The sequence below is a fragment of the Astatotilapia calliptera genome, chromosome 12 (assembly GCF_900246225.1).
Source record: "Astatotilapia calliptera chromosome 12, fAstCal1.2, whole genome shotgun sequence".
Classification (NCBI taxonomy): Eukaryota; Metazoa; Chordata; class Actinopteri; order Cichliformes; family Cichlidae; genus Astatotilapia; species Astatotilapia calliptera.
The window spans coordinates 29520442-29533585 of NC_039313.1; the positions used below are offsets into that span (position 1 = coordinate 29520442).

The 13144-nt window shown below is 37.7% G+C and overlaps 1 protein-coding gene across 2 annotated transcripts in view; it reads left to right on the plus strand.

Moving 5' to 3' along the window:
• col27a1b (collagen, type XXVII, alpha 1b) overlaps positions 1–13144 on the plus strand; it is a 66411-nt gene that overhangs the window by 39576 nt on the left and 13691 nt on the right. For both annotated transcript variants that reach the window (XM_026188457.1, XM_026188456.1), the window contains 10 exons: positions 10–63; positions 1318–1371; positions 4800–4853; positions 5297–5341; positions 6856–6900; positions 7078–7131; positions 7756–7809; positions 7895–7948; positions 9860–9913; positions 10108–10161. In XM_026188457.1, the coding sequence (XP_026044242.1) occupies positions 10–63; positions 1318–1371; positions 4800–4853; positions 5297–5341; positions 6856–6900; positions 7078–7131; positions 7756–7809; positions 7895–7948; positions 9860–9913; positions 10108–10161 (522 nt within the window). The remainder of the gene's footprint in view (positions 1–9; positions 64–1317; positions 1372–4799; positions 4854–5296; positions 5342–6855; positions 6901–7077; positions 7132–7755; positions 7810–7894; positions 7949–9859; positions 9914–10107; positions 10162–13144) is intronic.

Consider the following 13144-nt stretch of genomic DNA (forward strand, 5'->3'; position numbering starts at 1 on the left):
TTTCATCAGGGTCACCCTGGAATACCTGGTGAGATGGGGCCACCTGGACTGCAAGGGATTCCAGTAAGTTTACCATTATTACTATCTGTATCATAGCTGTAGAGAAGGTAAACTGTCTTGGTGTGTGTGCATGTGTATGGTGTGGCTATACTAACCTATTGTGCCATCTACACTAACAGACCTTATCTAATCCATGAAAACGGTGCCTGTATGCAGTCTCAGATTGCACTTCTCACCGCACCCAACTACACTGGTGCTATGTTGCATTTCTCTTGCTTCTGTAGAGATACTTTCAATTTAGTTTTATTTATAAACTGAGATTTCCTAGAAGATGAAAAAACAAACCCTACAATATTAGAGAGAGAGAACTCCAACGATCAGACGATCTTATACGAATAAGCGCCTGGCAACAGTGGGAAGGAAAAACTCCCGTACAACAGGAAGACATCTCTGGTAGAACCAGGCTCAGGGAGGTACAGTACTGTACTGCAACCGTTTGGGGGGTAAGGAGAAAGTGAAGATCAAAATAGAGAGTTTAGGCCTAAACACAAATTACAGGAGAGAGCAGACAAAAGCTAGTTTCATGCAGCAGTGGCATGCAAATGCATCAAGAGTAAAAAGAGGGGAGTGGAGAAAGAAATGCTCAGTGCATTATGGAAAGTCCCCCAACAGCCTGATCTGATAGCATCTTCACAAGATGGTTTAGAGTGACCTGATCTAGCACTAATTCTAAGCTTTATTGAAAATAAAGTTCTTAAGCAAAATTTTAAATGTAGGTTCCAAACTCGGAGCTGGTTCCACAGGAAAGAGGCCCAATAGCTGAAGACTCTGCCTCCTGTAGTGGCTACTTTCGGCTGCTGCCATGTCACAAAGGGTTGCCACAGAAGGTATTTCCACATGTTTGATTTGGCAGTTTTACACCGGATGCCCTTCCCGACACAACCCCAAAGGGCAGCTAAAGTTTCTGCCTCTTATTCTTTTTTTTGCGTTATTTTTTTTTATAGATTGATTTTCAAAAAGACAAAATGCTGATGGACACTTTGGGACAAACTACAAAACAAGACAACACAGAGTTGATACAGAGATTAGAAGAGATGTGTGTGGTTAAGTGTGAGAATGTGCTTTTCGGTTTAGCTTGACATCAATGTGATAGAAAGGGAGCAGAAAAAAAGTCACACAGTAATAGTTCAATATGATTATATGGTGTTGTGTTTTTTTAGCAGCCTTTGATGGTTGACAACATATCAAAAAAAGTGAGGTAGTTGCATCTAAGTCTCCATTTTCAAACTCAAAGAATATTTTTTCATACACATGCAGGGGCCTCCAGGTTCCCGGGGATCTGTTGGTATCAGAGGACCCAAAGGCAGGAGGGTAAGCAAATGGAAGCTATAGTAAACGATGATATCTCCATTATGTGACTCTTAATTACTGTCTGTTAATAAATAATACACCATAATTATGTTTGCACCCAGCAAATGAAATTAGCATCATGATCCATGTCCAGTAACCTGCTAAAAGGCACCATGGCTGCTAAACACTAGTGTCACTATTTCTGTTGAAATGCTAGCTTACACTTCTACAGTCTTACTCAGCCTCTGCCATTACTGTGACTGCTTAAAGCCCTGATTTATTGTAATTGTAATTTTACATCCCCAGTTGCAGTAACAATAGTTGTTTTTTCTTTTTTTTCCACAATAATGAGAAGATGAACTGTGTAACATTACCTCAGCTCTAATTGTCTCCAAAAGATCCAGACATAATGACGTCTCTTAAAGTACTTTTCTATAATGCAAAACCACAGATCATTTTAGAAGATAACCTCAGTGAGCCTCCATCTGTATATCTTTCTATATAGAAGATGTAGCAGCTTATCTCAGAATCTTGCTGCATCTGCAGGTTTAAATCTGTCACTGGTGCTTCATTGTTTTCCAGCTTTGCATAATATAATTAAGGAGTTATAGACTTTAATGGAAGAGTGCAAAATTTTGGACAAAATAAATAATTGATCTAATATGTCATTTTAGCCACATTTTTACCCCTCAGCCGTTAAAGGCTAATGGGGTATAGTTGTCACCCAGGTGGGCATGGTGGGCGCGTGATGTGGACACCCAAGTTTGTGAATGCAGTAACTTGAGAATAAGGTAATGTAAGATTTTGAATTTGATACCAAAGGCGTAGCTACTAAAAATCTCAGTTGAGTTTGAATCTCAGTGACCTCAACCTCAAGATCAAGGGTCAGAGGTCAAGCTTGCTGAAAAACCTTTGACTATGATAACTCGCGAATGAAGCGGTGTAGGAGTTTTAAATGGATACCATAGGTGTATCATAGTTTGAATCTGTGACCTTGACCTCTTGGTTGAGGTCAAGGGGTCAAATTTTCTGAAAATCCTGTATATGCGAATAACTTGGCTAACTTTGAAATAACTTTGAAACCGATACCTCAGGTGCATACATAGGAGGCTGAGGGCTACCACGGGTCGCTGCCAGTATTTTTGTTTTGTTTTTTCCAGGTACTCACCCACTTGGTGGAAAGACTTAATTTGTCCCTAATGATTCATCTCACATGCAAAATATATCCATATGTGACTGCTATACATTTGTGTCTGTTATAGAAATAATTTTTATAAGTACCTACACACATACAAACATTAAAGTTTTCACAAGCCTGCAGCATCCTGTGAAAACCTGCATATATATCATATCATATATCATGATTCAGTAGCTTGTAGAAAAGCTTTTAGCATCAGTAAACTGAAGTAATCTTTTTCTATATTATTTTATCAGACTGTCAGTTTTTGAGGGACTTTTGTTACGGAAGCGTTTATGGTCTGAAAAGTTTCCTCGTCCTGTGACTATAAAATAAGTCCAAGCCATCATCCTTCCACCACCATTCTCGATAATTCGTATGAGATGTTGACACGTTGTATTTGACTTTCACCAGAAGTGACGCTGGCATTACGACCAAACATCTCCCACAAGGTCTTGTCTGACCAAAGTATATTGTTCCAAAGGTCTTGTGGATTGTTCAGATGCAACTTTGTAGACCTAAGCTGTGCTGCCATGTTCTTTTTACAGAGAAGAGGCTTTCTCTTGGCAGCTCTTCCAAATAAGCCAAAATTCTGTCTTTATGTATTGGTACTGTCGTGAACTTTAACTTTTGTTGTGCTGACTGAGGCCTGTTCAGTTTGACATGTAGGGTTTTTTTGGGTTTTTTTTGCAATTTCTATAAGAATTAGACAGTCTGAATCAGATATGAGTTTGCTGAAATGTCCACTCCTGGGAATATTGTGGCATTATGTCAACATGTGGTCACTTGCTGATCATTTAGTGAAGGGTAATTTGCAGCACCTGGTGGATACTTTCCTTCTTAATTCCTATGGAAGCAGTAAAGGTGTACCTAGTGTTTCATAGGGCTCTGAAAGAGTGCAGTGAAAACTTCCTTTTTTACATGACTGTAATAAACAGGACTTTTATATGTTTTTGTTTGCCCTTGTTATGTTGTACTTCTACAGGGTCACAGAGCTCAATGCTTTTATCCTGCCTAATTACTATAAATAGAACTAAATTTTCAGTCATCACATTAGGCATTTTAGGTATTTGCAGGTTATTCATTAAAATAATTTTCTTTCTAGTGATTTGACTGCACCATTCATTTCTTTTTTCTTTTTTTTAAGAAATAAAGAAAGACTGAGTGCGAGTGAACTTCAAACTAATGTTCCTGTCCCAGTTAAAAGGATGTGAAAAATGATTATCAGTGGAAGGATGGATGGATGCTAAATGTTTGCACTTTAGATGTTCAGTCTGAATAAATAACATAGTCAACCTTGTCTTTTGTGCTAAATAAGTGAAAAAAAATGATTGTAGGTGAAGTTAGATTAGAAATCTAATGAAATTGTATGAATCTGTTTAAAGATTTGTTGGAAACAAGTCAGAGTATCTTGAATTATGATCACTTACTCTCCTATTATGCATCAAGAAAGTGAGACGTGATTTAAAAAATTATTTAAACAGGAAACAGTTAAAATGATCCTACTGACGTGTAAATATTTCTCATTATCAGACAAAACATTATATTTAAGGAAACAGACTTTTTGAGTGAATCTATTAATCTCAATTTCAGTTTCTTATTAAATTAAATGTATATTTTACAACCTGTTTAACACAAGTTTTGAACACAAGCTGAACACAGTTACTACCTCAAAAGGTTTCTCACTCCTAACACTGCTGAGTTTCTGAACAACAGAAAGCATAATTTTATTCTGACAGCTTAATGGAAATAGCATTAAATTAGCGCTCTGTATATATTCTACTCTGTCTGTTTGCATTATTTAGGATACTTAGAAAAGGAAAAAGAACTAGAATCACACAGAATCAGTTCTTAAGTATTGACTAAACAGTTTTGTTCATTTTAAAAGCAAGTATGAATCAGCTAAAGGATTTTTAGCCTTTCCCAAGGCTTCTTCAAAATTACTTTAGTGTGAAGGCAGCACTGCTGTGCGTAGTCTTGGAAAAATGAGGACAAAGTGTTCACAGTGTGGGCACTGTGTGGAGCTAATATCCAGATGCAAACTATTTGCTAAATAGCCACAATCTTTGATGATGTCTCTCCAGTGTGGGCTAAACCATAGTATGCAATCAAACCAGAAGCACTGCCTCCCAGGCTCTGCTAAATGGGAATGACAAAAATGGAGATTAATTGCCCAAAATCATTAACTTTATTTGTTAAACAACATCCCCTTTAGGTCTGTTAAAGGCCAGTGTTTCTCAAACTATTCCTCAGCTTTTATTTCTTTGCATAGGGTCCAAGAGGTCCAGATGGCCCAGTGGGGGAGAAAGGATCTACAGGAATAAAGGTGAGCACATGGTCAAAAAAATCAAAGGTGATGTTAGTTACAAGATACGCAGAGTGTGATGTTCAGTTAACGCGCAGGGATTCATTGCTGGTCATATTATTCTGCAGCTGCCTTTGAGGAATGTTTGTCATTAGGTTTCCTGATTACGCACATCAAATATGCTCCATGAAAAACAAATGGCTCAAATTTCTGCAGAGAAAACGACAAATCATGAGAATCTTTACAAGAGACTTTGTTCTGAAGACTGTGGTTATTAACTGTTTTTAGCATCTGAAGAATCTTTAGAGGGCACTCTTGTTAAAAACAAATTTAACAACTGAGTCTTAAATCAAAGAGCATTAAAATATTGATGGTGCTGGTAGTGCTTGTCAGTGAGAAACACTTAAACTCTGGGGGATTTGAAAAAGCTCAGTTAACCGATGGTTTTTTTTTTTTCTTTGCAGGGCCCTGATGGTCCACGAGGAAAATTGGGCCTCCCTGGAGACATGGTGACGAAATTTCTTCTAACAGTAATTTTTTGCATTAGCACAAATCCTGGTTGCATTTGATCATTTAGCCTTCCAGCTTTCTCAGAAATAGCATTTCAGATAAACGGGCACTGTTGATACTGTAGAAGTTCAGTATTTAATGTTGCATGTATATGATGATCATCAGGTTTGGTTCCACTGTGATGGAAGCATTACTCCAGCTGTAATGTCCTCAGCTGGTTCACAGTGTTCTGCAGATTCTTAAATGAACAAATAATTCATTTTATTACACTTTTGTAATGTATTAACCATTATTAGTTGAGCAGTGAGCGTTGCAAAAGTTACATAAATAACCTTCCTGTCATTTTCGGGTCAAATCGCCTCAATTTACAACTTAAAACACTCAGAAATATTGTGTTTTACATCTGATTGCCTCAAGGCCTTATGGCATCCTCCACACTATGCACTTGAAAATATAAAAGTGATGACCCTGGCCCCTGACCCCCTGAATGGCCCACTGAACGACTCATTGAACTGAATTTGGTGGTGAAAAATGTCTGTTATGCTAATTTAAGAGCTGCTAAAACTGACTAGTCAATTTTGACCAGAAACGCTAAAGTAAGAGGGTGGGTGTGCACAAAACTGGAGGGATAAAAGTAAAAATACAGTAATGTAAAAATGGTCAATTAAAGGTAAACACATTTCTTCAAATATAAATCTAAAGTAACTGACAGCAAAGATCGTTTACACTTGCAGCAATTTATTTTAGTACATGCAGCAACAGGTAGGTCCAGCAGTTCAGCGGTGCAAAATCACAATTTGATCTTATCGTGTTAAAAGCATTGGCACTGTGATGGGAGAAATGCATTTTTTTCTTACTGAGGCACCCCCACTCTGGTGGTAGAGACTAAGATAAGAGGAAAAGGAATTGAGGATGTGCGGTTTGGAAAATGAGAAAGGGGCCAAGTTTGGTGTGAATATATACAACAGTTGGTGAGATATGATCTCAGGTTCTGTTTAATATCAGTTGGCTGTAACAGTCTTAAAGCTCCATTAGATCATTTTTGTTCTGGGTTTGAACACAATCAGGTCTGAATTAGGTTAATTTTTTTTAAACTTATTGATACATTTCAAAATGACTGTCACTTCAATTATTTGACATGAACGCTTGGCAGTTCTTACTCTTGGCACCTCCTGGTTATTTGGCAAATACATCAGCAGTTATTAGGCATAAGAAAATAATGAAAGCAAAATGCACTCACACAAATTTGGGTCCAGATTCCATTTACCAAACTTGACTTTGATGGATAGAAACTTTACCAAGATAATTTCCTGTTTGTCAGGAAATGGTTGTGGTTCTAGTGGCTATCAGAGATTTCAATGCAAAACGTAGCTGTAACGTTAAACCTAATCGAGGATAGAGAGAAAGTGAACCAAGCCCTATCCAAATTTTAACACATGGAAACAACACAATTATATCTAACTGGCTACTCACATTTCAAAACCTATTTTTCTGTGTGTGTCATTGTCTGCAGGGAAGACTTGGTGAGCCAGGTGAATCTGGGCCTAAAGGATTTCAAGTAAGTTATTGGGGCTAACAAAGCTTTCTTTTAGGTCAGTGTTGAATTTGTTGTAAGCAATAGTAGTGGATAAGACATAGGTGTGCGTTGTTTATGTTTATCTCGTGGGGGTTATAGCATTTCAAAATATTTATGAGTACCTGGAGTGTGGGTGTAACAAATGGCTATTATTTTCAGGGTATCCAAGGCCACTCTGGACCTCCAGGAGCCAAAGGACTTGCAGGAGAGCCAGTGAGTTTTAGTACTTTTTTGAAGCTTTAACAATAGCTGCTTTTGTTGGTCACATTTTTTCTCTGGTGTTCACTCCATGTGGTTTAGTTATGCAAAATCTAGCTGTTGCAGAATTTCTTAGAAGATACGTCATAAATCAGTATCTCATTGTCTACTATAACTCAGAGCTCTGTAGCAGCTACTATGCACCCTACGTGCCCCTGCATATTTAGACTGATTTTCTTCATTTTTGACCCTACTTAGGAACTTCTATCCTGTTTGAAAAAGCCTTAGACAGCCTAATCCTCTTTCTCTCATGCTTCCCAAATCTCACAAACACAAGCAGAAAAGTAGTGAGTTGGAGACAAGTTGATTTACACCATCTCCTTCCTCCTTCCCTGGCAGCCTTATTGTAGCCTCACTGTGTCTCTATGACAGCAGCCCAGTTTTTACATCTTTTAGGAGTTTTGGCTCTGTGTTGTGATGGCTGCAGATTAACTTATATTCACAAATCCAAACTTTCTGCCTATTACTTGTTTCTTTTCACCTGTTCTTTTTACTCTTTTAATGTCACTTTCAGAGGTTTGTCCAAGATTAGAAAATGCTCTTAACCTTTTTATTGAGGCTCCTGTTTTATTGCCACAGGGACCAGCAGGGCCACCAGGAACGACTGGGCCACTTGGGGAGATTGGGCCGAGTGTAAGTTGATCACACAGTCTGTGTAAAGCCTCCAACTGACTTTTACATTTGGATAGAATAATAAAGCTGTGACTGTTCCTAACAGGGGCTACCAGGGAAGACCGGAGAGAGAGGACCGCCTGGTGATCTTGGAGAGAAGGTGACGAGGATGATATGTTGTCAGAATTGCACTTTTTTTTTTATTGAATTATAATATCAAAACTGCCTTTGATGATTTAATCATGTCATTTGTGTCTCCAGAAAGGTCACATTGTTTTAGGTCTACTCTGGGATCATTGAGAAATTGTGATTTATTTGCTTTATGCTTTACAGAAATATATAGTACTGAATACATTCAGACTCATTTTCCCCAAATTATCGGTAGCATAAAATGTAAAGAAAATCAGAATACAGTACAGCAATGGTACAAGACTATTTATTATTATTATTTTAAAGCCTGTATGTATCGATCAGCATTAATGGCACCTATGTGTCCATATTACTTGCGCTAAAGCAGCCCAATACAATCAGGGATGTCAGACGATTCCGCTCCTCTTTAAACCAGAGGATGCGGTTTCCAGGATTTCCAAAAAGAATTTCAAATCAGGCCACAGGATTTTCCTGTCTTTTTTCCATGCATAGTGAGCTCAAGCCCAGGAGGCAGCAGCAGTGTTTCTGGATCTCGTTTATATGGTTATTCTTTTGCCTAATACTTTTAATTTGCATTTGTACATGTAGAGATGAACAGGGCTCAATGGCAGCGGGTTTCAAAAGTGTTCCTGAGCCCATGCAGGGCTCTGCGCTACAAAATCATGCCTGCTTTTATTGCTGTGCCGCCTGAGAGTCTGAGGCCTTTCATTTCGGAGGCCTTTCAATTCTGGCTTGTTCCTTGCATGCATAGATTTCCATTCATTCTTTGAATATTTTAATGATACTATATATAATAGATCAATTCAGTTTTAGTTATACGGTGCCAATTCACAACAACAGTTGCTTTATATTGTATTCCAACAATATTGGAGAGAAAATCTCCACAATCAGATGGTTTAGTGAAATCAACAAACACACTAAATCAAGTTTAGTGTGTTTGTTCTATACACGGCAATTTCTTAAACACGCAAAACAGATCTCAAACTTGTAGTAAAGATAAAACTTGTATAACAAAAAATAGTTCTCCAGTTTCCACAGGGTCTCATTTTTCTTGAAAATAGTTTTGTACACAGCCAGAAAACACTGTAGATACTTTAGAAAGGAAATGTCATGTGAAATTATATGTCATATAGTCGAGGTGCAATGCTGAAGTTAAGAGGGCATCATCATAGTTGAGGGCATACCCAACTATGATGGGTAAGGCTGTGTCTGTCTGTTTAGACTTCTGCTACAGGTCATTCTGTGATGCTATGGATATATATAGCTGAGATTATTTGACCCTGTAGTGCTTCTATGACAAATGTTTTTCCATACATCATATGAGTTCAGAAGGTCTACAACAATTTTTATTTGAGAGGTATCTGTCAGACTAAACTCCACATGAAATCCGAGACTCAAGGTTTTTCATTACAATATTGCACTGTAATGGGATAGGTGTTACTCCCTTGACCCGTCAGTGGGTTTAATATTGATGCACAGGAATAACCTACTGGATTTGGACTTATCTACTAAGATAGGTATCGACCTGTGAATACAGTGTAACTGCTCAAAGTTCAAGTTTTAAAAAAGTAACATTAATTCCAAAGCTGTATGAACTGCTTTTTATATATATGTGACTGTTGTGTTCCTGTATGCTTTTTATCCACTCAGGTTGCTGTCTTTGTCTTTGCTGCCATTGTTAATAATTTCATTACTTTTCAGCACAAAAAGTACCGGTAGTAGTTTTGTGCTGGCAGATTAAGTTAAGCTATTAGTTAGTTAAGCTTTTGTAAAAAGTCAGTTTTTACTCCCATGATTTACATCGTAGTACCCTTCATAACAGGTGGCACTGATTAAATTTATCCTGTTGATATCAAAGATTGCATGTTAGACATTTAACACATTGATGGTAGCTTAACGGTCACGCTTCACTGTTTGACAGGGTGACATTGGTCTACCTGGTAGCATCGGCGAACAAGGCTTGATTGGCGAGAGAGTGAGTTTCCCAAGTTTTCTTTCTGTGATGTCTTAATGATTATGATGTACTTGATTTATTTAGTCTGCACCAAAATCGACACAAAGTGCTAAATGTTTGAGTGTGCAATTACATCTGTTTTTGCTTCCATTTCATTACCGTCTTTGTCATCAGGAAGAAATACAACTATAATGTTTTTGTGATTTGTCTGTCAGGGTGAGCCAGGCATTGATGCGGAGGCTGGGCCAAGTGGACCTGATGGTGCCAAGGCAAGTTTTAAAATACTTTAAAAATATAAAAAAAGAGATGTGTATTAACTGTTTTTAATTGTACAGTCCCGGAGTGATTATAAAAACATTTATCAATTATTCAGCTAGTAGTTAAATAATTGTTATTAACTTCGACGCTGATTAATTTTATCCTGAAGCTGTCGGTGAACTTTGCAAACTTTCCTGTTTACGGTAGCAGCTTACTGTAATTAGAACAAGTCAAGTATTGTTTGTGAGATATTGGCCTTTGTACAATTGGAGTACATTGTGTTGATGCTCAGTGAAAACAGATAGCAAGCTATTTTAGGAGCTCTGCTGTCTGGCAGATAGTGTGACAGAAAAAAGAGGAAAAGCATAAAAAGTGTGCCTATTCAGCAAAGCCAAAATGTTGGAAGTACGGCTGATGGACCCACAAAGCGCTTTTTGCTCTGTCAACGTGCTAAAATGTGAGCTGAGAACACTGAGGATTAGAAGAATCAACCTGAGATTCTTTTCAGCTTCATGCTGTACAGGACTTTTTCTTCTGTTCAGCGGAGTAAACTACTTTGAGAGGTTTCTGGCCACAGTGCAGCTACCAGAAGAGATTAGCAGCTTTTGCTGTTGTTTGAGGAATGAAAGGGGAGTGAAAATCGGTGCATTGTAGTGGTTTATTGCACAAATATTATGTAAACCATCAGCAGAAAATCACAAGATTAAACTTTTAGAAACAATGTTTACCAAACTATGTAATTACGATACTTTGACATGGTATGAACCCCATTATATTTGTTTTCACTGAAATGTCTTGCAGTCTTGTCTCGTCAGAGCTACCAGCCAGTATTCTATTTGAGAAGGTGGCAAAATGTCCCTGACTTTGCCAAATAAATGCTTCTCCTGTATTAAAGTGTTATTAGCTCATTTGGCTAAAGTAACAAACTACCAGTCAGAAACTAATCAAACTTACGGACGATGATTGCTGAATGTGTCTTCACCCAAAATCGTTCTCAAGGTTCTGGTCATGCTGTACAGGCAGTAACCTGTGAATTGTGATGGATCATGGGCCGATGACTTACACATAAAAATCCTGTAACAGATAACGGAAATACTAAACAGCCTGCATTTAGATTAAAAATAAGGATCACAGCATTTGATTGTTGTTTCACCATTAGTCAGCATTAGTTCACAATTACATCTTAGAATATGAACATGGTTGTCCTGTGATAAACGAGGAGCAATATATTGGGGAGTCAGACCATACTCTGTAAGTAATTTAAATAATCTTAAAATTGATTCTAAAATGTCCTGGAACCTAATGTAAAAGGGCTAGATCAGGAGTAATGAAGGTCACTCTTCATTCCCTGCTAATAAATGTTGACTGATGACTTAATAACAAAGTGTTAATTAAGGGTAAGGGGTAGTGGGGTTGGAGATTTAAACATGTGTTGATGTTTTAGATGAAGAACATTTTTTGAATTGTTCTAATTTTATTTTTAAAGAACTTCATGATGTCAGTGCTAGTTAGCACTAATGCAGCCACTCTGGATCAACAGGGGTTGAAGATCGTGGCACGGCTAAGATTATAGTGACTATGATCGTGTTGCCTTTGAAATGGTTGCTTTGAAGGCAGGGACCAGATCTGTGACTACACACAGTTAACTTAATTACATTCATAGCACAGCCAGAACCTCGTAGATTTGAAACAGTAATTGAAAAATGTCTCCAAGAATACAGCGAGTGCAACACAGTTGGTGCAAAACAATGACATAGATGCTCTGCATCCTTGATTTTATATAGAAATAGAACCAGAATAGAACCAGTTAAGTCATGCAAACAACATGACATGCATGCACTGAGTTGCAGTAATTGTTCCAGGCTGCCTCAGATTGATTGCAAAATTGAAACTGTGTCTACATTTATAGACAACAATTAATGCAAACCTTTACCAATTTCTCTCAGTCTCTTTTTCCTAGTCACAAGGAGGTTGCATTTTATTTTTGCTCTGTGACTGAACCACAAAGGACCATGAAACCTGACAGAACTGTCAGCCTGACTACAGTGCTGGAAAAAAAACTGAAGTTGTTCTCATTTTCCTCTGTTAATAATGGCATAATAATAATATGCCGTGTTCTCTAAAGTCTAAGTGCGTTTCTTGGGACACCTCAGTTCAGTCTTGCATTCTAATGAGATACTCATTTGGGATAGTCTGTTTTATTTCTCGTTACTTTACATGAAGAAGGTCCACTATGCCTTTTCCTAAAAAGTACTGTCAGACAGCAAGACGGGTAGACTTTCTTAGAAGACGACATTTCGGCTGTAAAAAGTTAGACGGCCAAGAAATTGTCAGTGAAACAAATCTGTCCTCATGATAATTTCTGATGATGTAACATCATATTTACAGCCAAACTTTGCCCTACTTTCTTATGATACTTGATACTCTGGGAGCACAAACACCTTAAAGAATATGTCAAGTCAAAATGACACTTTTATTTATTTATTTTTTATCTCTGAAATATTTCCAGTACGGTGCCTGTTTGGTCTAATAAATTAGTCATGCTTTTGTGTCATCCTGGCTTAACGGCTGTAGCTCTATTTACAAGCTTGGAAACTGCAGCTAGCTCAGAGTGCTGGAGTAAGACTTTTAGATACAGTTAGCTGTACCGCTTGCCTTTTCTGCGCTTAGACGTCTGTTACTGTACAGAAATGCTGAATACCATTAAAGATTTTATATATAACCTGAAGCTCTCCTCGGAATCAAACTCCTCCGGCTGGTAGATATTAACTCCTTACACTACCAGCAGGCATCTCCATCCGCTGTTGTGCAGGCCTCTCAGTGGGCAGTATCATTAATGGCTTATAAAACACTGTAACATATTTATTTTGGGCTTGTAAAATACTTTATTGGATATAAATAATGATACTTTGTTCAAATATAGGAAGCTATGAATGTTTGTAATTATTGTTACAGTAATCCAGTTTATTCTCACTCAACTGTTAGATCATGGTT